Source organism: Lichtheimia ornata (assembly GCF_029851405.1).
Source record: "Lichtheimia ornata isolate CBS 291.66 chromosome Unknown scaffold00117, whole genome shotgun sequence".
NCBI classification, from domain to species: Eukaryota; Fungi; Mucoromycota; class Mucoromycetes; order Mucorales; family Lichtheimiaceae; genus Lichtheimia; species Lichtheimia ornata.
In genome coordinates, this window is record NW_026695437.1 from 43515 (window position 1) to 61706 (window position 18192).

The 18192-nt window shown below is 43.2% G+C and overlaps 4 protein-coding genes across 4 annotated transcripts; all 4 read left to right on the forward strand.

Annotated features, from left to right (window-relative positions):
• Positions 1-7818: 7818 nt before the first annotated feature.
• Positions 7819-8064, forward strand: O0I10_012253 (uncharacterized protein; the record flags this gene model as incomplete). Its single annotated transcript, XM_058492194.1, has 1 exon — positions 7819-8064. One exon carries the CDS (start codon positions 7819-7821, stop codon positions 8062-8064), a length of 246 nt encoding a protein of 81 aa, XP_058337057.1.
• Positions 8065-8889: 825 nt separating this feature from the next.
• On the forward strand, positions 8890-9201 carry O0I10_012254 (uncharacterized protein; the record flags this gene model as incomplete). The annotated part of the gene is made up of 1 exon (XM_058492195.1): positions 8890-9201. The coding sequence occupies one exon, from the start codon at positions 8890-8892 to the stop codon at positions 9199-9201; it is 312 nt and encodes a 103-aa protein (XP_058337058.1).
• A 504-nt stretch (positions 9202-9705) lies between these two features.
• On the forward strand, positions 9706-10942 carry O0I10_012255 (uncharacterized protein; the record flags this gene model as incomplete). Its single annotated transcript, XM_058492196.1, has 4 exons — positions 9706-9809; positions 9854-10206; positions 10271-10618; positions 10686-10942. The coding sequence occupies 4 exons, from the start codon at positions 9706-9708 to the stop codon at positions 10940-10942; spliced, it is 1062 nt and encodes a 353-aa protein (XP_058337059.1).
• Positions 10943-15431: 4489 nt separating this feature from the next.
• O0I10_012257 (uncharacterized protein) lies at positions 15432-16372 on the forward strand (the record flags this gene model as incomplete). The annotated part of the gene is made up of 3 exons (XM_058492197.1): positions 15432-15621; positions 15675-16267; positions 16328-16372. 3 exons carry the CDS (start codon positions 15432-15434, stop codon positions 16370-16372), a joined length of 828 nt encoding a protein of 275 aa, XP_058337060.1.
• Positions 16373-18192: the final 1820 nt, after the last annotated feature.

Consider the following 18192-nt stretch of genomic DNA (forward strand, 5'->3'; position numbering starts at 1 on the left):
TAAGCGCCGTCACAAGCGTCTTCATACATGATTGCAAAATAGTTGCTGTGCGCGCCTTGACTCCAGCATTCCAATATCATCCATGGAGGCAAACCACCTTTCGTCAAAGATACAAGCCCTTATCCTTGCCATCCAATCCATCCAATCCATCCTCAGCCGTACCCACGTGACATGGTCCACCTTCCTGACGACGCCAAGTAACCAAAAATGACATTTCAAGGTCACCTCTGACTGAGCTTGATTGCATCCATTCATCCATAAGTAAGCATTGTAACCAATACGTTGGTTGAAAAGAGCCAATGCGGTCGCTGCTGATACGCTTCCTTTTCCATTCTGATGTTGGTCTATTCTTCCTTGATCATTTCCTAGTATGGCACCGTAGCCAGGGATGTAAACACCTCTCTTTACAACTACCTGCTCAATATAGACAAGAACTATGATTCACCGGATCAAAAGCTAAAGAGCTGCTCAGCACCGCAGCATGTGCAACATTACAAATCTAAAAATATCATCCGACATTATCCTCCCTCCAAACTGTCGTACGTCCTCGTACACAATCACCATAGAAACGATAGCAGGGCACCAAAAGAAAACGAAAACGAAAAGACAAGACCACGAAGAAGGTTTAACGTCCAGATCACGAAGCAAGACGGCACACGGGCAAGAACGAAAGTAGAGCACTTATTGGCTACTCGGCCAGGGCTCACGACGGCACAAAAGCAAAAACGAGAAAACAAAGAGGACCAAGCAACGAGACCAAAGGATAGTAGATTTTGCACAAAGAGGAGAGGAAGGACAAGCAACAGAGATCCAAAAGCACACCGCACAACGAGCACAAAAACCAGCTTGCGTTGGAGAAACGACCTTGAGAGAACTTGATACGGAGGGTGAAGAGGAAGCAGCAGGCAAGGGGAAAGAACTTCATCAGCTACCAATTGTCGTATATCCTTTTGCGTCGTCTGGCGGTATGGCACCGTAGCCAGGGATGTAAACACCTCTTTACAACTACCCGCTCAATATAGACAAGAACTATGATTCACCGGATCAAAAGCTAAAGATTTATTCTCGGCGTTGCAGCAGCCTTTTATAAAGGCTGCTCAGCACCGCAGCATGTGCAACATTACAAATCTAAAATATCATCCGACATTTTGTTCTTTTTTTGTCGTAGGTCATGTTGTCGCAGCCTTTGGCTGAGCAATCTCTTTTGGCAAGCTACGCCTCATCATCTTCTACTTGCAATCATGCAAAGCCCATTGACACCGCCACACCACCAAGCCCATCTTCTACTTCGCCACCTTTGCCAAGCCCATCTCTTTGACTGCGCCCTCGATATCATAGATAGCCAACACATATAAATATCCCCTCATTCTGATACAATAAAACATTATCTTACGTCTGTACTTTATTCAGTGTACTAGTCTTTCTATCTCTGGCCATTGGTTTACCAGCTCAGATTTGGACCGACAATGTGACCACTGTCGATACTCTTATTTTGGCTGATACGCCAATGGCCAAAACGTGAGATGACTTAAAAGTAGAAGAGAGTTATCCTTTATTCATAGCATGCTTTAGAGTTATATATATGTGTATACAAAATGATGGGTACAGTGGTACCAAAACGAGTGATGTGTTACTTGTATTTGCAACTTGAGATTGGGCCCCACGTGATGTATGATGCTTGCTACGACATTTATCCCCTCCCGAGACTTTTGGTCGTCCTCGAACAAATTATGAAAGAGAATTGGTAGATGTTTCTTGACGAATAATAGCGCGAGAGTGAGTTGGGTCGTACCAAGGTTGAGAGGGAGTAGGTGAATGGATGGAAATGGGGCGGAGGCGATCGGTGTGGACCCAAGAAGAATACGTGTTGCCTTGAAGGTCTTGTATTTGGTAAACATGAGTGTCGAGGTTGCGAGACAAAATCTTGTATGGGCCTTTCCAGTTGTACTCCAAGCTTAATTTGTTTTCATGGCGTAAGAGTACAAAGTCACCGATAGCAAAAACTTGAGGTTTCATGAGTGAGTCCCAGCGTTGTTTGTCACGAGCAGCATTGTCGTTGAGTCGTTTTTCTGCTAGTAAGCGTGCTTTGCGTAATTCCTTAACCTCAGGTGCACGTCCTTTGGCAACAATTTCGACTGTAGTATCGGTGTCCGATGTTGATGTCAAAAGGAATGGTGGTAGCTCGTCACCTGGCAACTTCGGTTCTTGACCATAAACCAAATAATAAGGGCTAAACCCTGTGGTCCGATGCTTTCGTATACGACATGCAAAAATGGCTGGCTGAATGAAATCGTCCCACTTGTGGATTCGCCCATGTACATATTTCCGGATCATTTGCTTTATAATGCCATTGGTGCGCTCTGCCTTGGAATTGGTACGAGGGTGAAAAGCTGAAGTGAACTTGTGCTTGACTTTTAGTCGTCCAAGGTAGTTGGCCAAAACCCCGGACATAAAGTTGGCTCCACGATCGGTTACAATTTCATGCATGCATCCCAATGGTAGTACAATCTCCTCGTATATAAAATCAGCGATAGCTTCACCCGTAGCAAAGGGAACAGCACGTGCACAGCACCAGTTTGTAGCATAATCCACAGCAACGAGTAGCCATTTGTTACCTCTACTTGTTGTTGGGAGCTCACCAATAAAGTCCAAATGCCATCGCGAAAAAGGTGGTGGAACATCAAGTGGTATCATTGGTGCATGATGGGTTTTTCGATCCGCTCTTGCTGCAAGTTGGCATTCCGAACACGCTGCTAGCCATTCTTGAATATCCTTTCGCATGAACGGCCACCACCAACGCTTCGTCATAAGGTCAACAACGGTCGTTTTACCCGCATGTCCCACTGATTCATGAAAATCTTGAACAAGGTCGGCTCGCCTGGCAAATAGGACATATTTACGTTCCTCATACTTATCACCATTGCGAAAAATACGATATACGTGACCATCCCTTGCAACGAATTTGTGCTTGTTTTCTTCCAAAAGGTCCTTTAGCACTAATGGCCATTGATCCGGTGATTTGGCATAAAATTTTGGCCAATCTGTATCTTGCACTGATTTGATCGCATATAAGTAATCGGGTTCCATGGATACCTCCTCCGTAGCACAATCGGGTCCATCACGCCGTGATAGCAAATCGGGAACACAATTTTCCTTCCCTGGTTTGTAGAGGATCACTCGGTCGAATAACTCAATCTCACCCATCCAACGAGCAAGGCGAGATGATGGCTTGGTCTTGGAACGGAAATAGGTAAGGGGATCATGATCTGAAAAGACTTTGTATGGCCGTCCTTCAATAAAACAGCGCCATGCACGTAAAGCATGAAGAATGGCAAGCATTTCCCGTTCTTGAGTTGGGTATGAGCGTTCCTCTGGTGATAGCTTTTTGGATTCAAAGGCAACAGGGTGTGCAAGTCCATCCGATCCTTCTTGTAACAACACGGCTCCAACACCATAGTCACAGGCGTCCGTTTCGATAACAAAGGGCTTGTCTGGATCAGGTGGTACCAGGATTGGAGCTTGGGTCATGCATGTTTTGATCTTGTCAAAAGCCTGCTGGCATTCCGATGTCCACTCAATAGGTCGTGTTTTGGTCCCTGTGCCTTTAGTCAAATCAGTCAAAGGTGAGGCTATAGCAGCAAAGTCGCGCATGAAACGCCTGTAATGTGAGCCTAGTCCAATAAATTGACGCACTTCGTGTACATTGGTTGGTCTCGGCCAATCTTGGATTGCTTTGACCTTTGTGCGTGATGGTAGATATCCCCCAGCAGATATACGAAAACCAAGAAACTCCAATTCTTTTTTGAAGAACTCACATTTCTTGATGTTGGCGATCAATTTCTCGTCACGTAGTCGTTGAAGGACTTTGCGTAAATGGATCTCATGTTCTTCTTTGCTCGTACTGTAGATCAGGATGTCGTCCAAATACACCATAACAAAATCGTCAAGGTAGTCATTAAGGATCCGATTCATGGTTGATTGAAACAAAGCAGGCGAATTGCGTAGCCCAAAGGGAACGACGAGCCATTCGAAAGATCCATAGCGAGTGTTAAAAGCGGTTTTTGGTACATCCTCACCACGAATGCGGAGTTGATGATAGCCGCTTTTGAGATCCAAGCTGGTGAAGTATTGGGCACCACTCAATTGTTCCAAGCACTCATCAATGCGTGGTAATGGGTGGCCATAACGTCTAGTAACTTGATTAATCGCTCTGTAATCGATACACATACGTAGTTCACCTGATTTCTTGCGAACGAAGAGAACAGGGGCACCCCAAGGTGATGTGCTGGGTCGAATCAATCGTAGCTCCAATAACTCCTTCAATTGCTTGCGTAGCTCTTCTAGCTCCAAGGGACTCATCTTAAATGGTGGTCGATTTATCGGTTCAGCATCCCCGGTATCAATGATGTGTGTCACCTCACGTTCAGGTGGAAAGCCTGGCAACTTGTCTTGAAAGATGTCCTTGAACTCGTCAAGCAATGCTTTGATGGATGCCTCATCGGATGCATTAGACTCATTGGGCTTCAAGGATGCAAGGTATAAGTCATCAACCTTTTTAGCACGCGAATATCGTTGCAGCTGACGATGTGATATTAAATATGCGAGATCAGGAATGTTGCGATCATGCTGTGGATGTAGAAAGTATTGTTGACCATCCTTGTCAATGCGCCAAGTATCGATTCCCCACTCCGGTGTTGGTTCCACTTGCTTAAGCCAATCGTGCCCAAGTATAAGATCAAACTTGGTTTCGAGGACATATGCATCAATGGTATGAACGTAGCCTGCAGCGTTTAAAGGTAAAGTGACTTGCGTGGTAATAGGCATGGTGTGGCCTCCTGCTGTTTCCACTGAACGACCTGAAATCACTTTTGTTGGTAAACCATCAATCACGCGTGGTGATACGTATGAGCAAGTGGCACCCGAATCAATCAACACCGAAATGGAAAGATTGTTGCACGTCATCGAATAGAGTGGTAATTCAGACTCTTTTATTGTACACAATTCTTCAATGTAAGCATGATCTTTGGAGTTGGCTGCAGTGTATGGTTGTGGAGGAATTGCTTTGTCATCGGATAAATCGATAAGATTGTCATCTTCATGCACCTCAGGGGTGGTGTGCATTGTGTGTAGGGATGATGATGGTTGATTTACGCGCGATGGAGCTCCCTTTACTTCCACCGCGCTTGCGCTTTTCCCGACGGCTTGCGACCTGATGGGCAAACACGAGCCATGTGACCACGTCCCCCACAATTAAAACATGTTGGCCCATTGTTGTGCTTAGGTTGAAATCCACCACTTTGTTGTCTACCACGATGATATTGGGATCCTTGTCCTTGATGTTGGCCATGGTTGAGATATTACGTATAAAAAGAAGATGATGGAGAAAGTGAAAGTACGTTGAGAATCAATATACTGTATTCAACTGCTGTTGCCAGCTACAACTACAACATGTCTTATATACGTTTCTATGATACTTGTGTGATGGTGCCATATGAGGATGGGATTTACAAATAAGGATGTGGGGAAACACAAGATGATGGATAGAGTTGATGGGGCTCGTGGTGTAATTAACTTTGAGTGTATGCGTGGGAAAATTACATGAAGGTGTCCTCTTGCGGGATAAGCGTGGTCGTTGTGATACCTTGACTTGTCATCTTGTACTTGGTGATGGATCTCGGGTATATTGATACTTGAAATACGACAATGGTAATAGAGACTTGGGTGATTTTCTTGATACCCATTAGTATATGGGATGCCCGAGTTTGTGTATCCACCTGATTGATTGTTGTGATACATTACACCTGGATTGGTCCAACTTTGGTGATGAGAAGGATTGTGTGTATGGATCACATCGAGGTCCATAGGTGCTACACCAGTGTTGGATGGAGCTGCCAAGGTAGGTCGAACGTAAGTTTCAGGTCTTGGAAGGCCATTAGCAATAGCAATCTCGGTCTCTTCGGCAGCTTCCCATGTACTGCTCTTTGTGCAAGTTTGTCAAATGAGTCTGGGTGATTAGGTTTCATCACATCTGTTCTTGCCCTTGGTGTCAATCCTCGCCAAAAACGATCGTATGCCTCATCATCTGTCATGGAAGGAATTTCCAACCAAATGTCTTGGAATTCATTTAGATACGCTGAAACGGTTGATGTTTGCTTCAACATAGCTAAACGATCTCGTGCAGCACGATGAGCATTTTTAGGTTTGAATTCATTGAGCACCATCTCCTTAAAATGCTGCCAGGATCCCACCCGCACCTTTGCTTCTTGTTGACGACGCCACCATGTTTGTGCGTTGTCGCTAAAGTATGAGGCAGCATACATGTACCATATATCGGGGTTGTTCTGATGCTGGCTCAAGCTGAGGTATCGTTCCACTGATGCGAACCAGTTTTCAATAACCTTGGTTGACCTGGTGCCGTCATATTTCTCTGGTGCCGGTAACTTGATGCTGAACCCTGTATCTTGTTGCTTAAGTAGTAGTTGTGTCATTGTTGTCAAAAGTTGCTGCATAACGTCTTGGGATGAGTCGGGCTGATTTTGCCCTCCTTGTCCTGAAGTTGGGTTGTTCGACATCTCAAACGATGGTTCAGTTCGTGTTGTAAAATCTTCTTCTTCTATATCCGAGGCTGGTGGACGATATTGGGTGAAAGATAGCTTGTGTGGATCGAACTTTTTCATCAGCTACCAAATGTCGATACTCTTATTTTGGCTGATACGCCAATGGCCAAAACGTGAGATGACTTAAAAGTAGAAGAGAGTTATCCTTTATTCATAGCATGCTTTAGAGTTATATATATGTGTATACAAAATGATGGGTACAGTGGTACCAAAATGAGTGATGTGTTACTTGTATTTGCAACTTGAGATTGGGCCCCACGGGATGTATGATGCTTGCTACGACACCACGTGACCTAGCTTTTGCTCGTTCCTTCTAGAACCCTTTTCCTTTTGATGCTGGCAATTACAGGATTTCCCAAAAGAAGTAGAACATGAGGATAATGATTTCGTGGTTACGGTGGTTGTTTTCGTGGGTGATGATTATTTATTCGTGGCTAATGACAAGTGAGTTCATGGGTGGTGGCTTTTGGTTTCGTGGGTAACACTTTTGGTTTCGTGGGTAACACTTTTGGTTTCGTGGGTAGTGCCTTTTGAATTGGTGGGTGATGCTTTTGGTCTCGTGGGCGAGGCTTTTTATTTCGTGGACGATGACTTTAATTTTCGCGCAGGATGACTTTAATGTTCGTGGGTAGCGCTTTTGATCTCGTGGGTGATGATGAAGGTTTCATACGCTGCATTGCTAGTCAACGTTGCATAAGATTTGCTGATTGATGTACGCTGTTGCATAGAATGGTTTATGGTCACCCACAAAATCAAAAGCGCTACCCACGAACATTAAAGTCATCCTGCGCGAAAATTAAAGTCATCCTCCACGAAATAAAAAGCCTCGCCCACGAAACCAAAAGCATTACCCACCAATTCAAAAGGCACTACCCACGAAACCAAAAGTGTTACCCACGAAACCAAAAACCACCACCCACGAACTCACTTGTCATTAGCCACGAATAAATAATCATCACCCACGAAAACAACCACCGTAACCACGAAATCATTATCCTCATGTTCTACTTCTTTTGGGAAATCCGGTACTAGAAACCCTTTACTAGCATCTTCCACATCATTCATAGAATCCATACATTGAACATATATATATCGTGAACATCCTTAGCAATAAAAGATCATCACTTATCATAGCAACACCAAAAGTTATATCATTGGCCACTGATCTAATCAGCCATACGATAACGACAATTGGTAGCTGATGACTTTTAATCATCCATCGCCTTTGAACAATCGAGCTTTTCAAGAATATCGTGAACCAATCCCGGAACCTATTGAATTGTCTGACGACGAATCTCAAATTACAAATCGACAACCGTTTATTATGGAAGGCATTGAACAAGAACAACGGCAAGGACAAGGACAAGGACAAGATATGAATACGGCTATTTTGACGGCATTTGTTGGCTTACAATTCGAGGATCCGTACAATTCAAAATTGTACTAGTACAATTCCAAATTGTCCTAGTGCAATTCAAAATTGAGCTAGTACAATTCAAAGTTGACCTAGTACAATTCAAAATTGCCCTAGTACAATTTTGAGTCCTTGAATTGTCCTAGTACAATTTCAGGATGTTGACGATCATGGCCGTTATAAAGGATCTATGCAACGACAAAGCGTATTCGGGGCCTAGTATTAGTATAGAGCTCTCTGTGATCGAGTACCAGCCATTCTATCGTCTTTAGTATTCTTCAATAAAGCAAGCAGACCGATGTTATTATTGAATGAGTCCTAAGGATAATGGTACTTGTATGGGCTATCTTTATTTAATAAAGGTTGATTTTTATCTCTGTTGAGGTATATAAACGAGACGCCTTCAGTATGGTTTTCCAAAAAGATGGGTACTAGAAACATTGTAACGAGGGTATTCACTTTGTGCAGAGGGCACCTTGTATAAAATTGCGCGAACGTGACGGACGCTATTTTTCAACTCATGGGACATTCCAATTGGTACCCCCACAATATGGCCAATCTTCTACCCAAGTATCTTGCCTGCCATCTTGTTTAGCCTTTTTTACATCAAACCAACAAACAATAATACCAGATGCAATGATAATCACATACCAGGTTTGGATGTTTGAAATGCTTGTCATAACGCACCCACACCAGCAACCGAGGCTGTGTATGGTTGTATGTGGGTGTTGCAGTCATCCATGCACTTGGATAATGTTGTTGTGTAATGAGAATGCCTGTCCTTGAATTGTACTAGTACAATTTTGTGTCCTTGAATTGTGCGGATCCTTGAATTGTACGCTAACAGCATTGACCCAAATGCTCAAGAACCAGGAGAACCAAAGAGGCCCAATGTTTAGACCCAAGCTACGAGAACCGGACACTTATCATGGAACAAGAACCCCACATGCTGCTGAAAGCTGGTTACGATCTGTACAACGTTATGCTGATGTGACTGGAATGGATGAAGGTGACCGAGTCCAATATGCCATCAATCTTTTTCGAAGAGATGCTGACACATGGTGGCGTACAAGAGAAATTGTTGGACATGATGCAAGCACTTGGATTGATTTCTGCAAGCTGGTACTAGACGAATTTCGACCTCGCAATGCCAAACAGACTGCACACTGATCGTTTACGTCCCATTCATATCAACAAGGCCGATTGTAATCCTGATACATGGTACGACCCCACTGCTACAAGAGCACGTTGGCGCCAGCTTACAGATGCTGCCAATGCTATCGCTTCCGTGTTGGTCGAGGGCGACCAAGATTTTCGGGAGGGGGTATTGTTGTAGGTCATGTGACCACGTGACCTAGCTTTTGCTCGTTCCTTCTAGAACCCTTTTCCTTTTGATGCTGGCAATTACTAGAAACCCTTTACTAGCATCTTCCACATCACTCATAGAGTCCATATATTGAACATATATATATCGTGAACATCCTTAGCAATAAAAGATCATCACTTATCATAGCAACACCAAAAGTTATATCATTGGCCACTGATCTAATCAGCCATACGATAACGACATTTTTTTGGAAGTTGTGACTTCGTAAGTGAAAACTTTTCAGGTGGCTGTGGGGCCCGATGGGTGTTACTCTCTCTTTCTCTTCTTTCTTTCATTCATTGATCATTATGCCTGTTGTTAAGAATCATACTAAGCAAAAGCGTGCTCAAACCATTTGGGATTTCACAAGCAAATTTCCTGATAGTTTGACTGTTGAAAGTTTTGTTTACTTGTTATTTGGGCAATAAAAGTAGTCAAGTATTAGTCTCTATGCAGATGGTTATACGATGAAGGGATTTACTGCAAGTCGATGAAGTGCAAGGCTGGAATTGACATGAGGTTGATTGAAGTCAAGAAAGATGGACCACCAAACCTCATATGGAAGTGCACCCATCGCCCATCTGAAAGCTGCAACCATCAAAAGAAGTCTATTCGTGAAGGAAGCTTTTTCTCGGGGCTCAAGATCGGCATGCATCAAGTTCTTGGAATTGTGTGGCTCTACCTTTACAAGTTGGAATTCCAGGCTATTCAGGACCTGACGGGTGTATCTGCACCAACCATTCGTGCCGTTGTGCGCTTGTTATATCGTTTGATGAATGCCGACATCAAAGACGAAGATATATCTGTTGGTAGGTGACAATCGCTTGTAAGAACGTATGTGTAATCATGTATTGAACATAATGTTTGTTATAGGTGGCATTGACGAAGATGGCAATCGCATCATTGTCCAAGTGGATGAATCCAAATTTGGGAAGCGTAAAAGCCACAAAGGCCATCGTGTTGAAGGTGTGTGGGTTGTTGGCGGTGTCGAGCGTACTCCTGAACGCAAGATTTTTGTGACAACCGTCGAAGATCGCAAGAAGGATACTTTGCACCTCATCTTGAGTAATTACATCAAAGAAGGTAGCGGAATTCGAACGGACTGTTGGAAGGGGTACAATGGTCTCGCACGTATTCCTGGCAAACGCTACCGCCATGAGACTGTCAACCACGCCAAGGAGTTCAAGACTGCAGCTGGTGTTCATACAAATACCATCGAAGGTGTGTAAAGTACTACATATAATCATGATCTTGTTCTTATATGCTAATAATTCGTCATATGATTTAGGAACCTGGAATGGCATCAAGTCCATTATTAAGGCCCGCCACAGAACAGCTCCGATCATGAAGTATCGTGTTGCCGAGTTCATTTTCCGTCGCAAGCATGCTGGGGACCTCTGGGGTGGCATTATCAAGGCATTAAAAGAAGTATCCTTTGACAAGGTTACTTCTTCGGATGATATAGATGAAGAATTCATCTATACAGAGGTCAAACGGGAACGTAGCGATTTGGATCACGATGATTCGGAGTTCAATGGTAAGTGAATCGACTTGAAAATCTATAATGATTAGCTAAGTCAATGATTAGCACTACGGGAAAATTTGGGTGAAAAAGGTGAATACTCGGTGATATTGGTGGAAATATGGGTGATTTTGCCAATCACCAATTTGATGGGTTAAATTTGGGTGATCTTTTCACCAGATTACAACCAACATCGCCAATAAACCCCCAATGGTGATATGTGTAGCATTGCAGGTCCCATATCAATCGTAGATAGATAAGGATAGCAAGCTACTAAATGGGATACATGAAGGTCGTCTTACTTACAGTCAAGAGAGATTCGGTGGAAAAAGACTGTCGTTGTCGGGTCGTCGACAACACTTGTATTTATACACATACATCTAAACTACGCTAAAGCTATATCGTATCTAAGACATGAGCTCGTCTATAATCGTAATGTCGTAATCTCAGTGAAACTAGCATATCTTGTAGTTGTGAATGCTACAATATGGGTGAAAAGCTGGTGACCGTATCCCCTGAAAACGATCTCATTTCACCGAGAAATCACCTTTGGTTGCCGCTGGTCATTTTTCGGTTACAGCAATCACCCAAATACAACCTGAATACCCCCATTTTAACCATTGGTGATTTAAAGAGGATTTGGGTGAATTCTATCACCCAAATATCACCTCAATATCACCAAAATGACCAAATGATGAAAAGTGGATGAATAATGGGCTAATAGCTTATTGTGTTGGCGAGTATATGGATATTTATTAAATTCTTGTTATATTGCCAGGTATATATGTATCGAACGCGTCGTATAAGCAATAAAACATATCATTGTCAACAATGGAGGGAAGTTTCATAGAGATAGCATCCAAATGATGTGCATGAGTGATGTATGGCTGCGTGTCTTTGCGACTTCTCTTCGCAACACTCTTCTTGTATATAGGTATGCCGGCGTCGTTCTTGTCAATAGCGACCTCAAGATCCAGTAGACAGAGGAGTCGTGTTGTTCCTTGATTCACATGAGCGAAAAACATAATAATAGTACCAAAAAAATCTTGCCACACCAATTTATCACTGGTCGATGTTCCTCTGCGCGCTCGCAAGTCCACGGGAAGGCTTAGCTTAGTGTTGTATTCAGGCTATCCATCATACCCAATAAAGATCCAACATGTGTGTTTTAGACTTGAACAAATGATATCTCACATTCATCGGTTGCCACTTGGCATCAGGAACACCGATACCTCACACAGATCCTGAACCTCTAGCATTATTACCTACAGCCTAACAGATCTAATACCGCACCATGAATGGTGCGTCTACCGTCGTCTCATCTCAGCTAGTTTCACTCCATAGAATATAAATACGCATGTATCGAGTATATCTTAAATACAATCATTATCTTCGTATCACTGACTTATTGTCTACCTTTATTCCTTGCTTGATACAACACTTAGCGAAGGTATTCCTTTGAGTCCCATGTTGGCGTTTGGTGTTTCTTGTCGTGAATTTCATTGCCACGAATGACAGCTTGTTGGCCAATACTGATATTCTGATCCATGTTGTCTCCTGCTTCGATGTTGTGTCTTCTGTAGAAATTGTCCAATAACATCCAAATATCAACTGCTTGATCTCGAGAAACGCTTTCGATGCTGATGGGCTCTGCGATATTCATCATGATCATTGTGCCTCCGTCATCATCATCGATTTGCTGTTCAATGTATTGTAAATGTGGTGGTGGTGTGGCTGGTGGTTCTGCTGCTGCTGCAACCTCATGCATATGCTCGTCAGCATCTGATGCGTAAATGTAGCGTTGATAATGTGTGATTTGTGTCATGTCAATCAACACATTGGTACTATTTTCGGAGGGCATGGAAGGCGATGCAATTTGCTTCTTGATCATTCCAATCACTCGCTCTTGTACACGTGCGCTGTAGGATCTTGGCGGTCCTAAATGCTGGATCATATCTGGAAGGTGGCCGAAGTAATGTTGATTGATAGAAAGTACATCTTCGTAACCACTTGTAGCTAAGAAGTCGTGCCATATTTTGATGTTCCTATCATCGAAATCCATAAGTTGTCTGATACATTGTATAAAAGAACGACTTACTGCTGTAAAACGATGATGTCTTCTCCTGACAAAGTGTATCGTTGTGATATCATGCAAGCTTTCCATAATGCTACAAGAGCAACCTTGCTTTTCGTGAGAATGTCGGTCTGGGTGCTGCTGCCTCGTGATACGTCGGTGTATTTGAGTTGGATCATTTCAATAACGAGAGTTGGTACAACGTAGCAGACGAAAATCATCCAGTCAACGGCTCGGGCGAGACCTGAATGCGATTCAATATCTTAAACAAATGGATTAATATCAATAGTGATGCTTCACCTCGTTATATATATAAATGAACTATACCTATGAATACCCCTTCGAAAGCTGTTGGAGTCGAGCTTCTCGCATTTGCCATTGTTGATCCAATCTTCCTTATGAATCTTGGTTGTAATGATAGAGGTCTTTCATCATCGTTCCCACCGCATAATAACTTCCATAGCTGCTTCGCAATGCCGTGTCCGATTAAATGCATCTCATCGATAGCGAAAAAGTACGGGCCATGGAAACAAGGTAATTCAGCAAGTGGACTAGCGACTTTTAAGCCATGCACCTACATCTCTGGTTAACAGATATAGTAGTAGATAACATGGATGATGCCTACTTACACTATCTCCCGTACGATATGAATCAATGCTTCGTAACAAGGTCGTATTTGGATGCGGGGTAAATACGATATTCCCTCGATTATCGGATCTTGTTCCTCTTATGATACACATACGACAGCCGTAATATGAAGTGTGGCTCGTTCCTACCAAGTCTCCAAGTGCTGGTATGTCACCACCGGTAAAGAGCACGTGCACTTTGAGAGTATAACGGTTTTCACCAACGTTGACGACCAATCCTTCTTTTCCCAAGATCTCGAGTTCCTTGATTAATGGATCCAGCGCAGTGTAAATGAACTTTGGCTTCTTTGGGCCTGGGATGATTGCGAGTAGTAAAATATTCTCCTTCTTGTACCTGAAGGGAAAAAAATGTGAGATCTAATGTTATCACAATACCAAATGTATCCTACCTCTCTTCAGGTGGCAGATTTAGCACCAATCCCATAACCAATGTAAGGGCATATGAACGATTCTTGTAAGGTTGGAACGAATCGGTATACAATGCGATAGCAATGTCGTCATCGCCGGTGAAATGCTAGACATTATCCAAATAAGCTCTTCCATCGAACACATCCGTATAAATGCCTTCGTTGTGGTCTCGCATCGTCCGGTGCTGGATCAATTCTCTGGTATGCTGCGTTAGGAAGTAACTTCCAACATGTTGAGACAACGGGAGAACCGACATCTTCCTGCTGACACTTGTTGTGTTGTCGTGGTCGTCGCTAGGCTTGGTACAGTTGAGTCGCCCTCCACATTGCTCTGACGCCTCAATACAGCAACCATTTGGGCATATTGAATACTCCTTAGGCTGAACTGGACAAATCTTGTTCATGTTCTTTTTGGATAGGTGGTACGACATGAGGTTGGCATGTGCATCTGATACATACAAACATGTCATTTATTAGCTGTTCACATATAACGTGCTCGTAATTACTTACCAAATCCTGGTTCTTTGACGTATGTATTCACCCATTTGATAATAGAATCAATGCCATTTCGAGAAACACCCAGCTCTTTAACAAGAGGGTAAAACTCCATACTTTTGCGTGTTATGAAATCCGGGCTCTCAGGACTCTCAAGGTTGACCACGATTGGTTGACCACGAATGGGATCCATTGCGACATCTCCATTATTGAAGACAATGAACATGAGTATTTGCTTTGACATTGTGTGGAAAGAGAAGGAGATAAAAGTACCTGATTGAGACATCAGTATCCAAGCTATTGGATTCACTGCTTCCATACTCATTGTGCTCGTCTTCGCTGTGTTCATCCTCCTCGTAATTGTCATCCTCGTTGGAATCGTTCTCGATGCTGTCATCCTCGTTGCTACCATCCTCCTCGATGTTGGCATCGTCGCTGTTGTTATCTTAATTGTCAATACTGCTTCTGCCGCTGATAGACACTTCAGGAATGGTTTCCTCTGCACCCATATCATTGTTAGGTTATGTCACAGACCGTATGCTCCCATTAGACAACCACACTCTTATTACCTGTTCTTCCTTGACTGGTAAGGGATTCTTCCTCCATTTCCATTAAGCGTTGACTAGCCCATTCAGCATAACATTGACGCTCGTGGATCTTCCATTGGGATGCCGCAGCGATACGATTGCAGTGTCGACACCGTGACATGTTGCAGTAGAGAGTGAAACGAGAGAAAGAGATGCGAGCTAAAATAGAACAAGCGGGAGGAGATAACACCGCCGTGCATGATTTCTGGTTGAACCTTCTACCTCTTTCGCGTTGTGAAGTTTCAGTAAGTTGTTACATACTTCCTTTTCAACTTGAGCTAACCCTTATTGACAAAGCTAAAATGCCACCAAAATACCAGGATGTCGTCGAGGAATTGCACCGGCAAAGCGCGACTGCGGAAGAGAGATTTGAAGAACTACAATCGGCAATCGTTGAGCTTACACAGCAAACTCACGAGTTTCAAGAACGCGTCGACAATAAGCTTCAACGTGTATTGGATGCCAATTCAACAGACAGCAAATCGCCGAATTGTTGAGAGCTGTCAACGAGATCAATGAATGTATGAACACGCCCGTACGTACAGCCACAAACAACAATGAAAGCAACATACCTTTGCCATCCAACCTTGATGGAAATGCCCGCTCATTGAAGATCGGCGATATCGTGAACTTCATTAAGGACCATCAAACAACAGGCCAAGAAAGCAACGATCAAGTGGTCAACGCGTTGAAGCAGGAAATGGAAAGGATCGTGAGATATGCAACTGATGCTATTATTCACCACATGCGACAAGAAACCGGAACCGATGAGATTCCATCATGGGGAAAGCTTGATCAAAAGCGTCGTCGTGAACTCAGAGGTTTGGCCGCCGAGGGCATTGTTACGGCTGGAATCCCTGTCAATCGAGCTACGGCAGATTGGGTAATGCAATACGTGATCTCCAATCATTGGCACAGCAAAATCGGTCATCGTAATCGCACTCAGAGCCAACAACAGCACCAACGACAGAGCCAAACGATTACAAACGAAGACGACTCGGCTCAAGAGGCGGGGGAGATTACCCCTCTTCGAGAACGAGATGAGAATGTTGAACCTACACCGCGACACACAAGATCCAATAGCTTGCCACAGAAACGACGTGATGTCAACAACCAAAACGATCGTCGTACTAAACAGGTATACTACGAGGACGAATTATTAACGTATGTTACTGGTTTACTTAGCTGTCATCTCTAGCGATCTTCCACGCGCACATCCAACCATCACAGCAACACTGGTTAGACGTATGAACACCAAGTGAGTCATTATTCTCGTATAGTTTTATTTTATATGGAGCTGATCGTTTTATTTCGCTATAGCTGTGGTAAACGTGAATAACTAGGGGTTGATCTTACGACTTGGGTTTCGATCCTTGTTATCGGTCGCTTATCCTATTCCATACCCCGCTTCTTAAAGATACCCATATCATGATTAACACTCGCATGAATGAAACGCATGAATAATTGACACTGACATGGGCACGATGAAAAGTATTTAAGTAGAGATAATGGTTAGGTGAATAAACATCAGTTCCAAGATACTTCTTGTTTTATTGTCTTATTGTATTTTTCTCATTTTCTATCCTTGTGCCCACAATAGCAAGAATCTGACGATTCAATATGAATGACCCCGTACATGTCTTAGCTTATATATGAACATTGTAAACTTGCTCGCACTTACCCATATACTCTGTACCCTTGCTATAATAACAAGACGCATAATCTTTTAACGCTATCAGTGTATGCCATTGCTTTTTTATTACTTGAACACCACACCAATCTCGTTATTGATCACTAAAAAGCCCCCATCATGCTAATAGCCAACACTCACCATTAATTCACCAAAGATTACCCTTACGATTCAAACTAGAAAAAAAAGCTGGAGACATTTACAGCACTAATACAGTACTTTTCTTATGCTCATTGTCGTTGCAATCCTTCACTGAAGCTGTTGGATGCATGAATCAAGCAAGTAGCTGTGTTTTAACAAACTCCGCCAGTGACAGAAACAGTGGAATTCTCAAGATTTTGTATATGCAACATGGGTATCTAACCTTCCCAATCGCAATATTTTGCGATTCAATACCTTAGTCGTATGTGCGCTCGGATGCCGGAGGAGTGTGAGCGATCCCTGTATAGGTGTGGCAGCGTCAGCACTGGCACCTGCTGCATAACCCAATAGATTAGCCGGCACTTGTCAACTCCGATTGAATCGACTCTCAGTGTGCTTCCCCATTGCATGGTCCTAATGGTGACATGAGGCTATGGTGATTGACTGTTGGCATGGTTATGCTGGATGGATACACATCGTCACCAATGTATAACCCACACTCGCTATGTAATGTCCTGGGGATGTAATGGTTATGCACGTTGATATACCAATTATCCAATGGATGATTATGGTGAAAAGATGGTTGTATTTCGGGGAATACCTTGGTGAAAAAAAGTGTGACGAGGGTGATGTATCGATTATGCCTGTAATATCACTTATATAAGAAGAGGAGACTATGTAATAAAGAGGCTGACCTGTAAGGAAGCTTAACCAAGAATGGAAGGAATTCAATGGTCAAGATAAGAGGAAGATGATGAAGGAGAGATAATGCTTATACAGCGAGATAATATGATACTTCTTTATTGTACTACGAATGATGACTTATATAATGATACTGCGATTGAAGGAGAAACCAAAAGGCAAATAAACAAGGGAAGACATTGACATGGAGAATCATTGACATAGGCAAGCGGAGAAACCAACAATCACAACATCCAGGGGGCTAAGAGGAAGACATGTCGTCTGACGGAATAAGCTTGAGGCGAAAAGCATGGATGTTGGTGAGAGTCTTCTTGGACTTGAGATGTTGTAAGTCATAGCGATCAGAGCCGACTTGACGAGTAATGACATAAGGGTCGTTGGAGTAAGGACGGCGATACTTGTTGTGTTTGGCGTTGCCCAAAATGGAGGAAGGTTGGATGAAAACATGAGAGCCAACAGAAAAGGGAGGACTAGTACGCGAAGTGAAATGTATAGAGGCAAAAGTGATAATAAGAACAAAGGGACAAGAT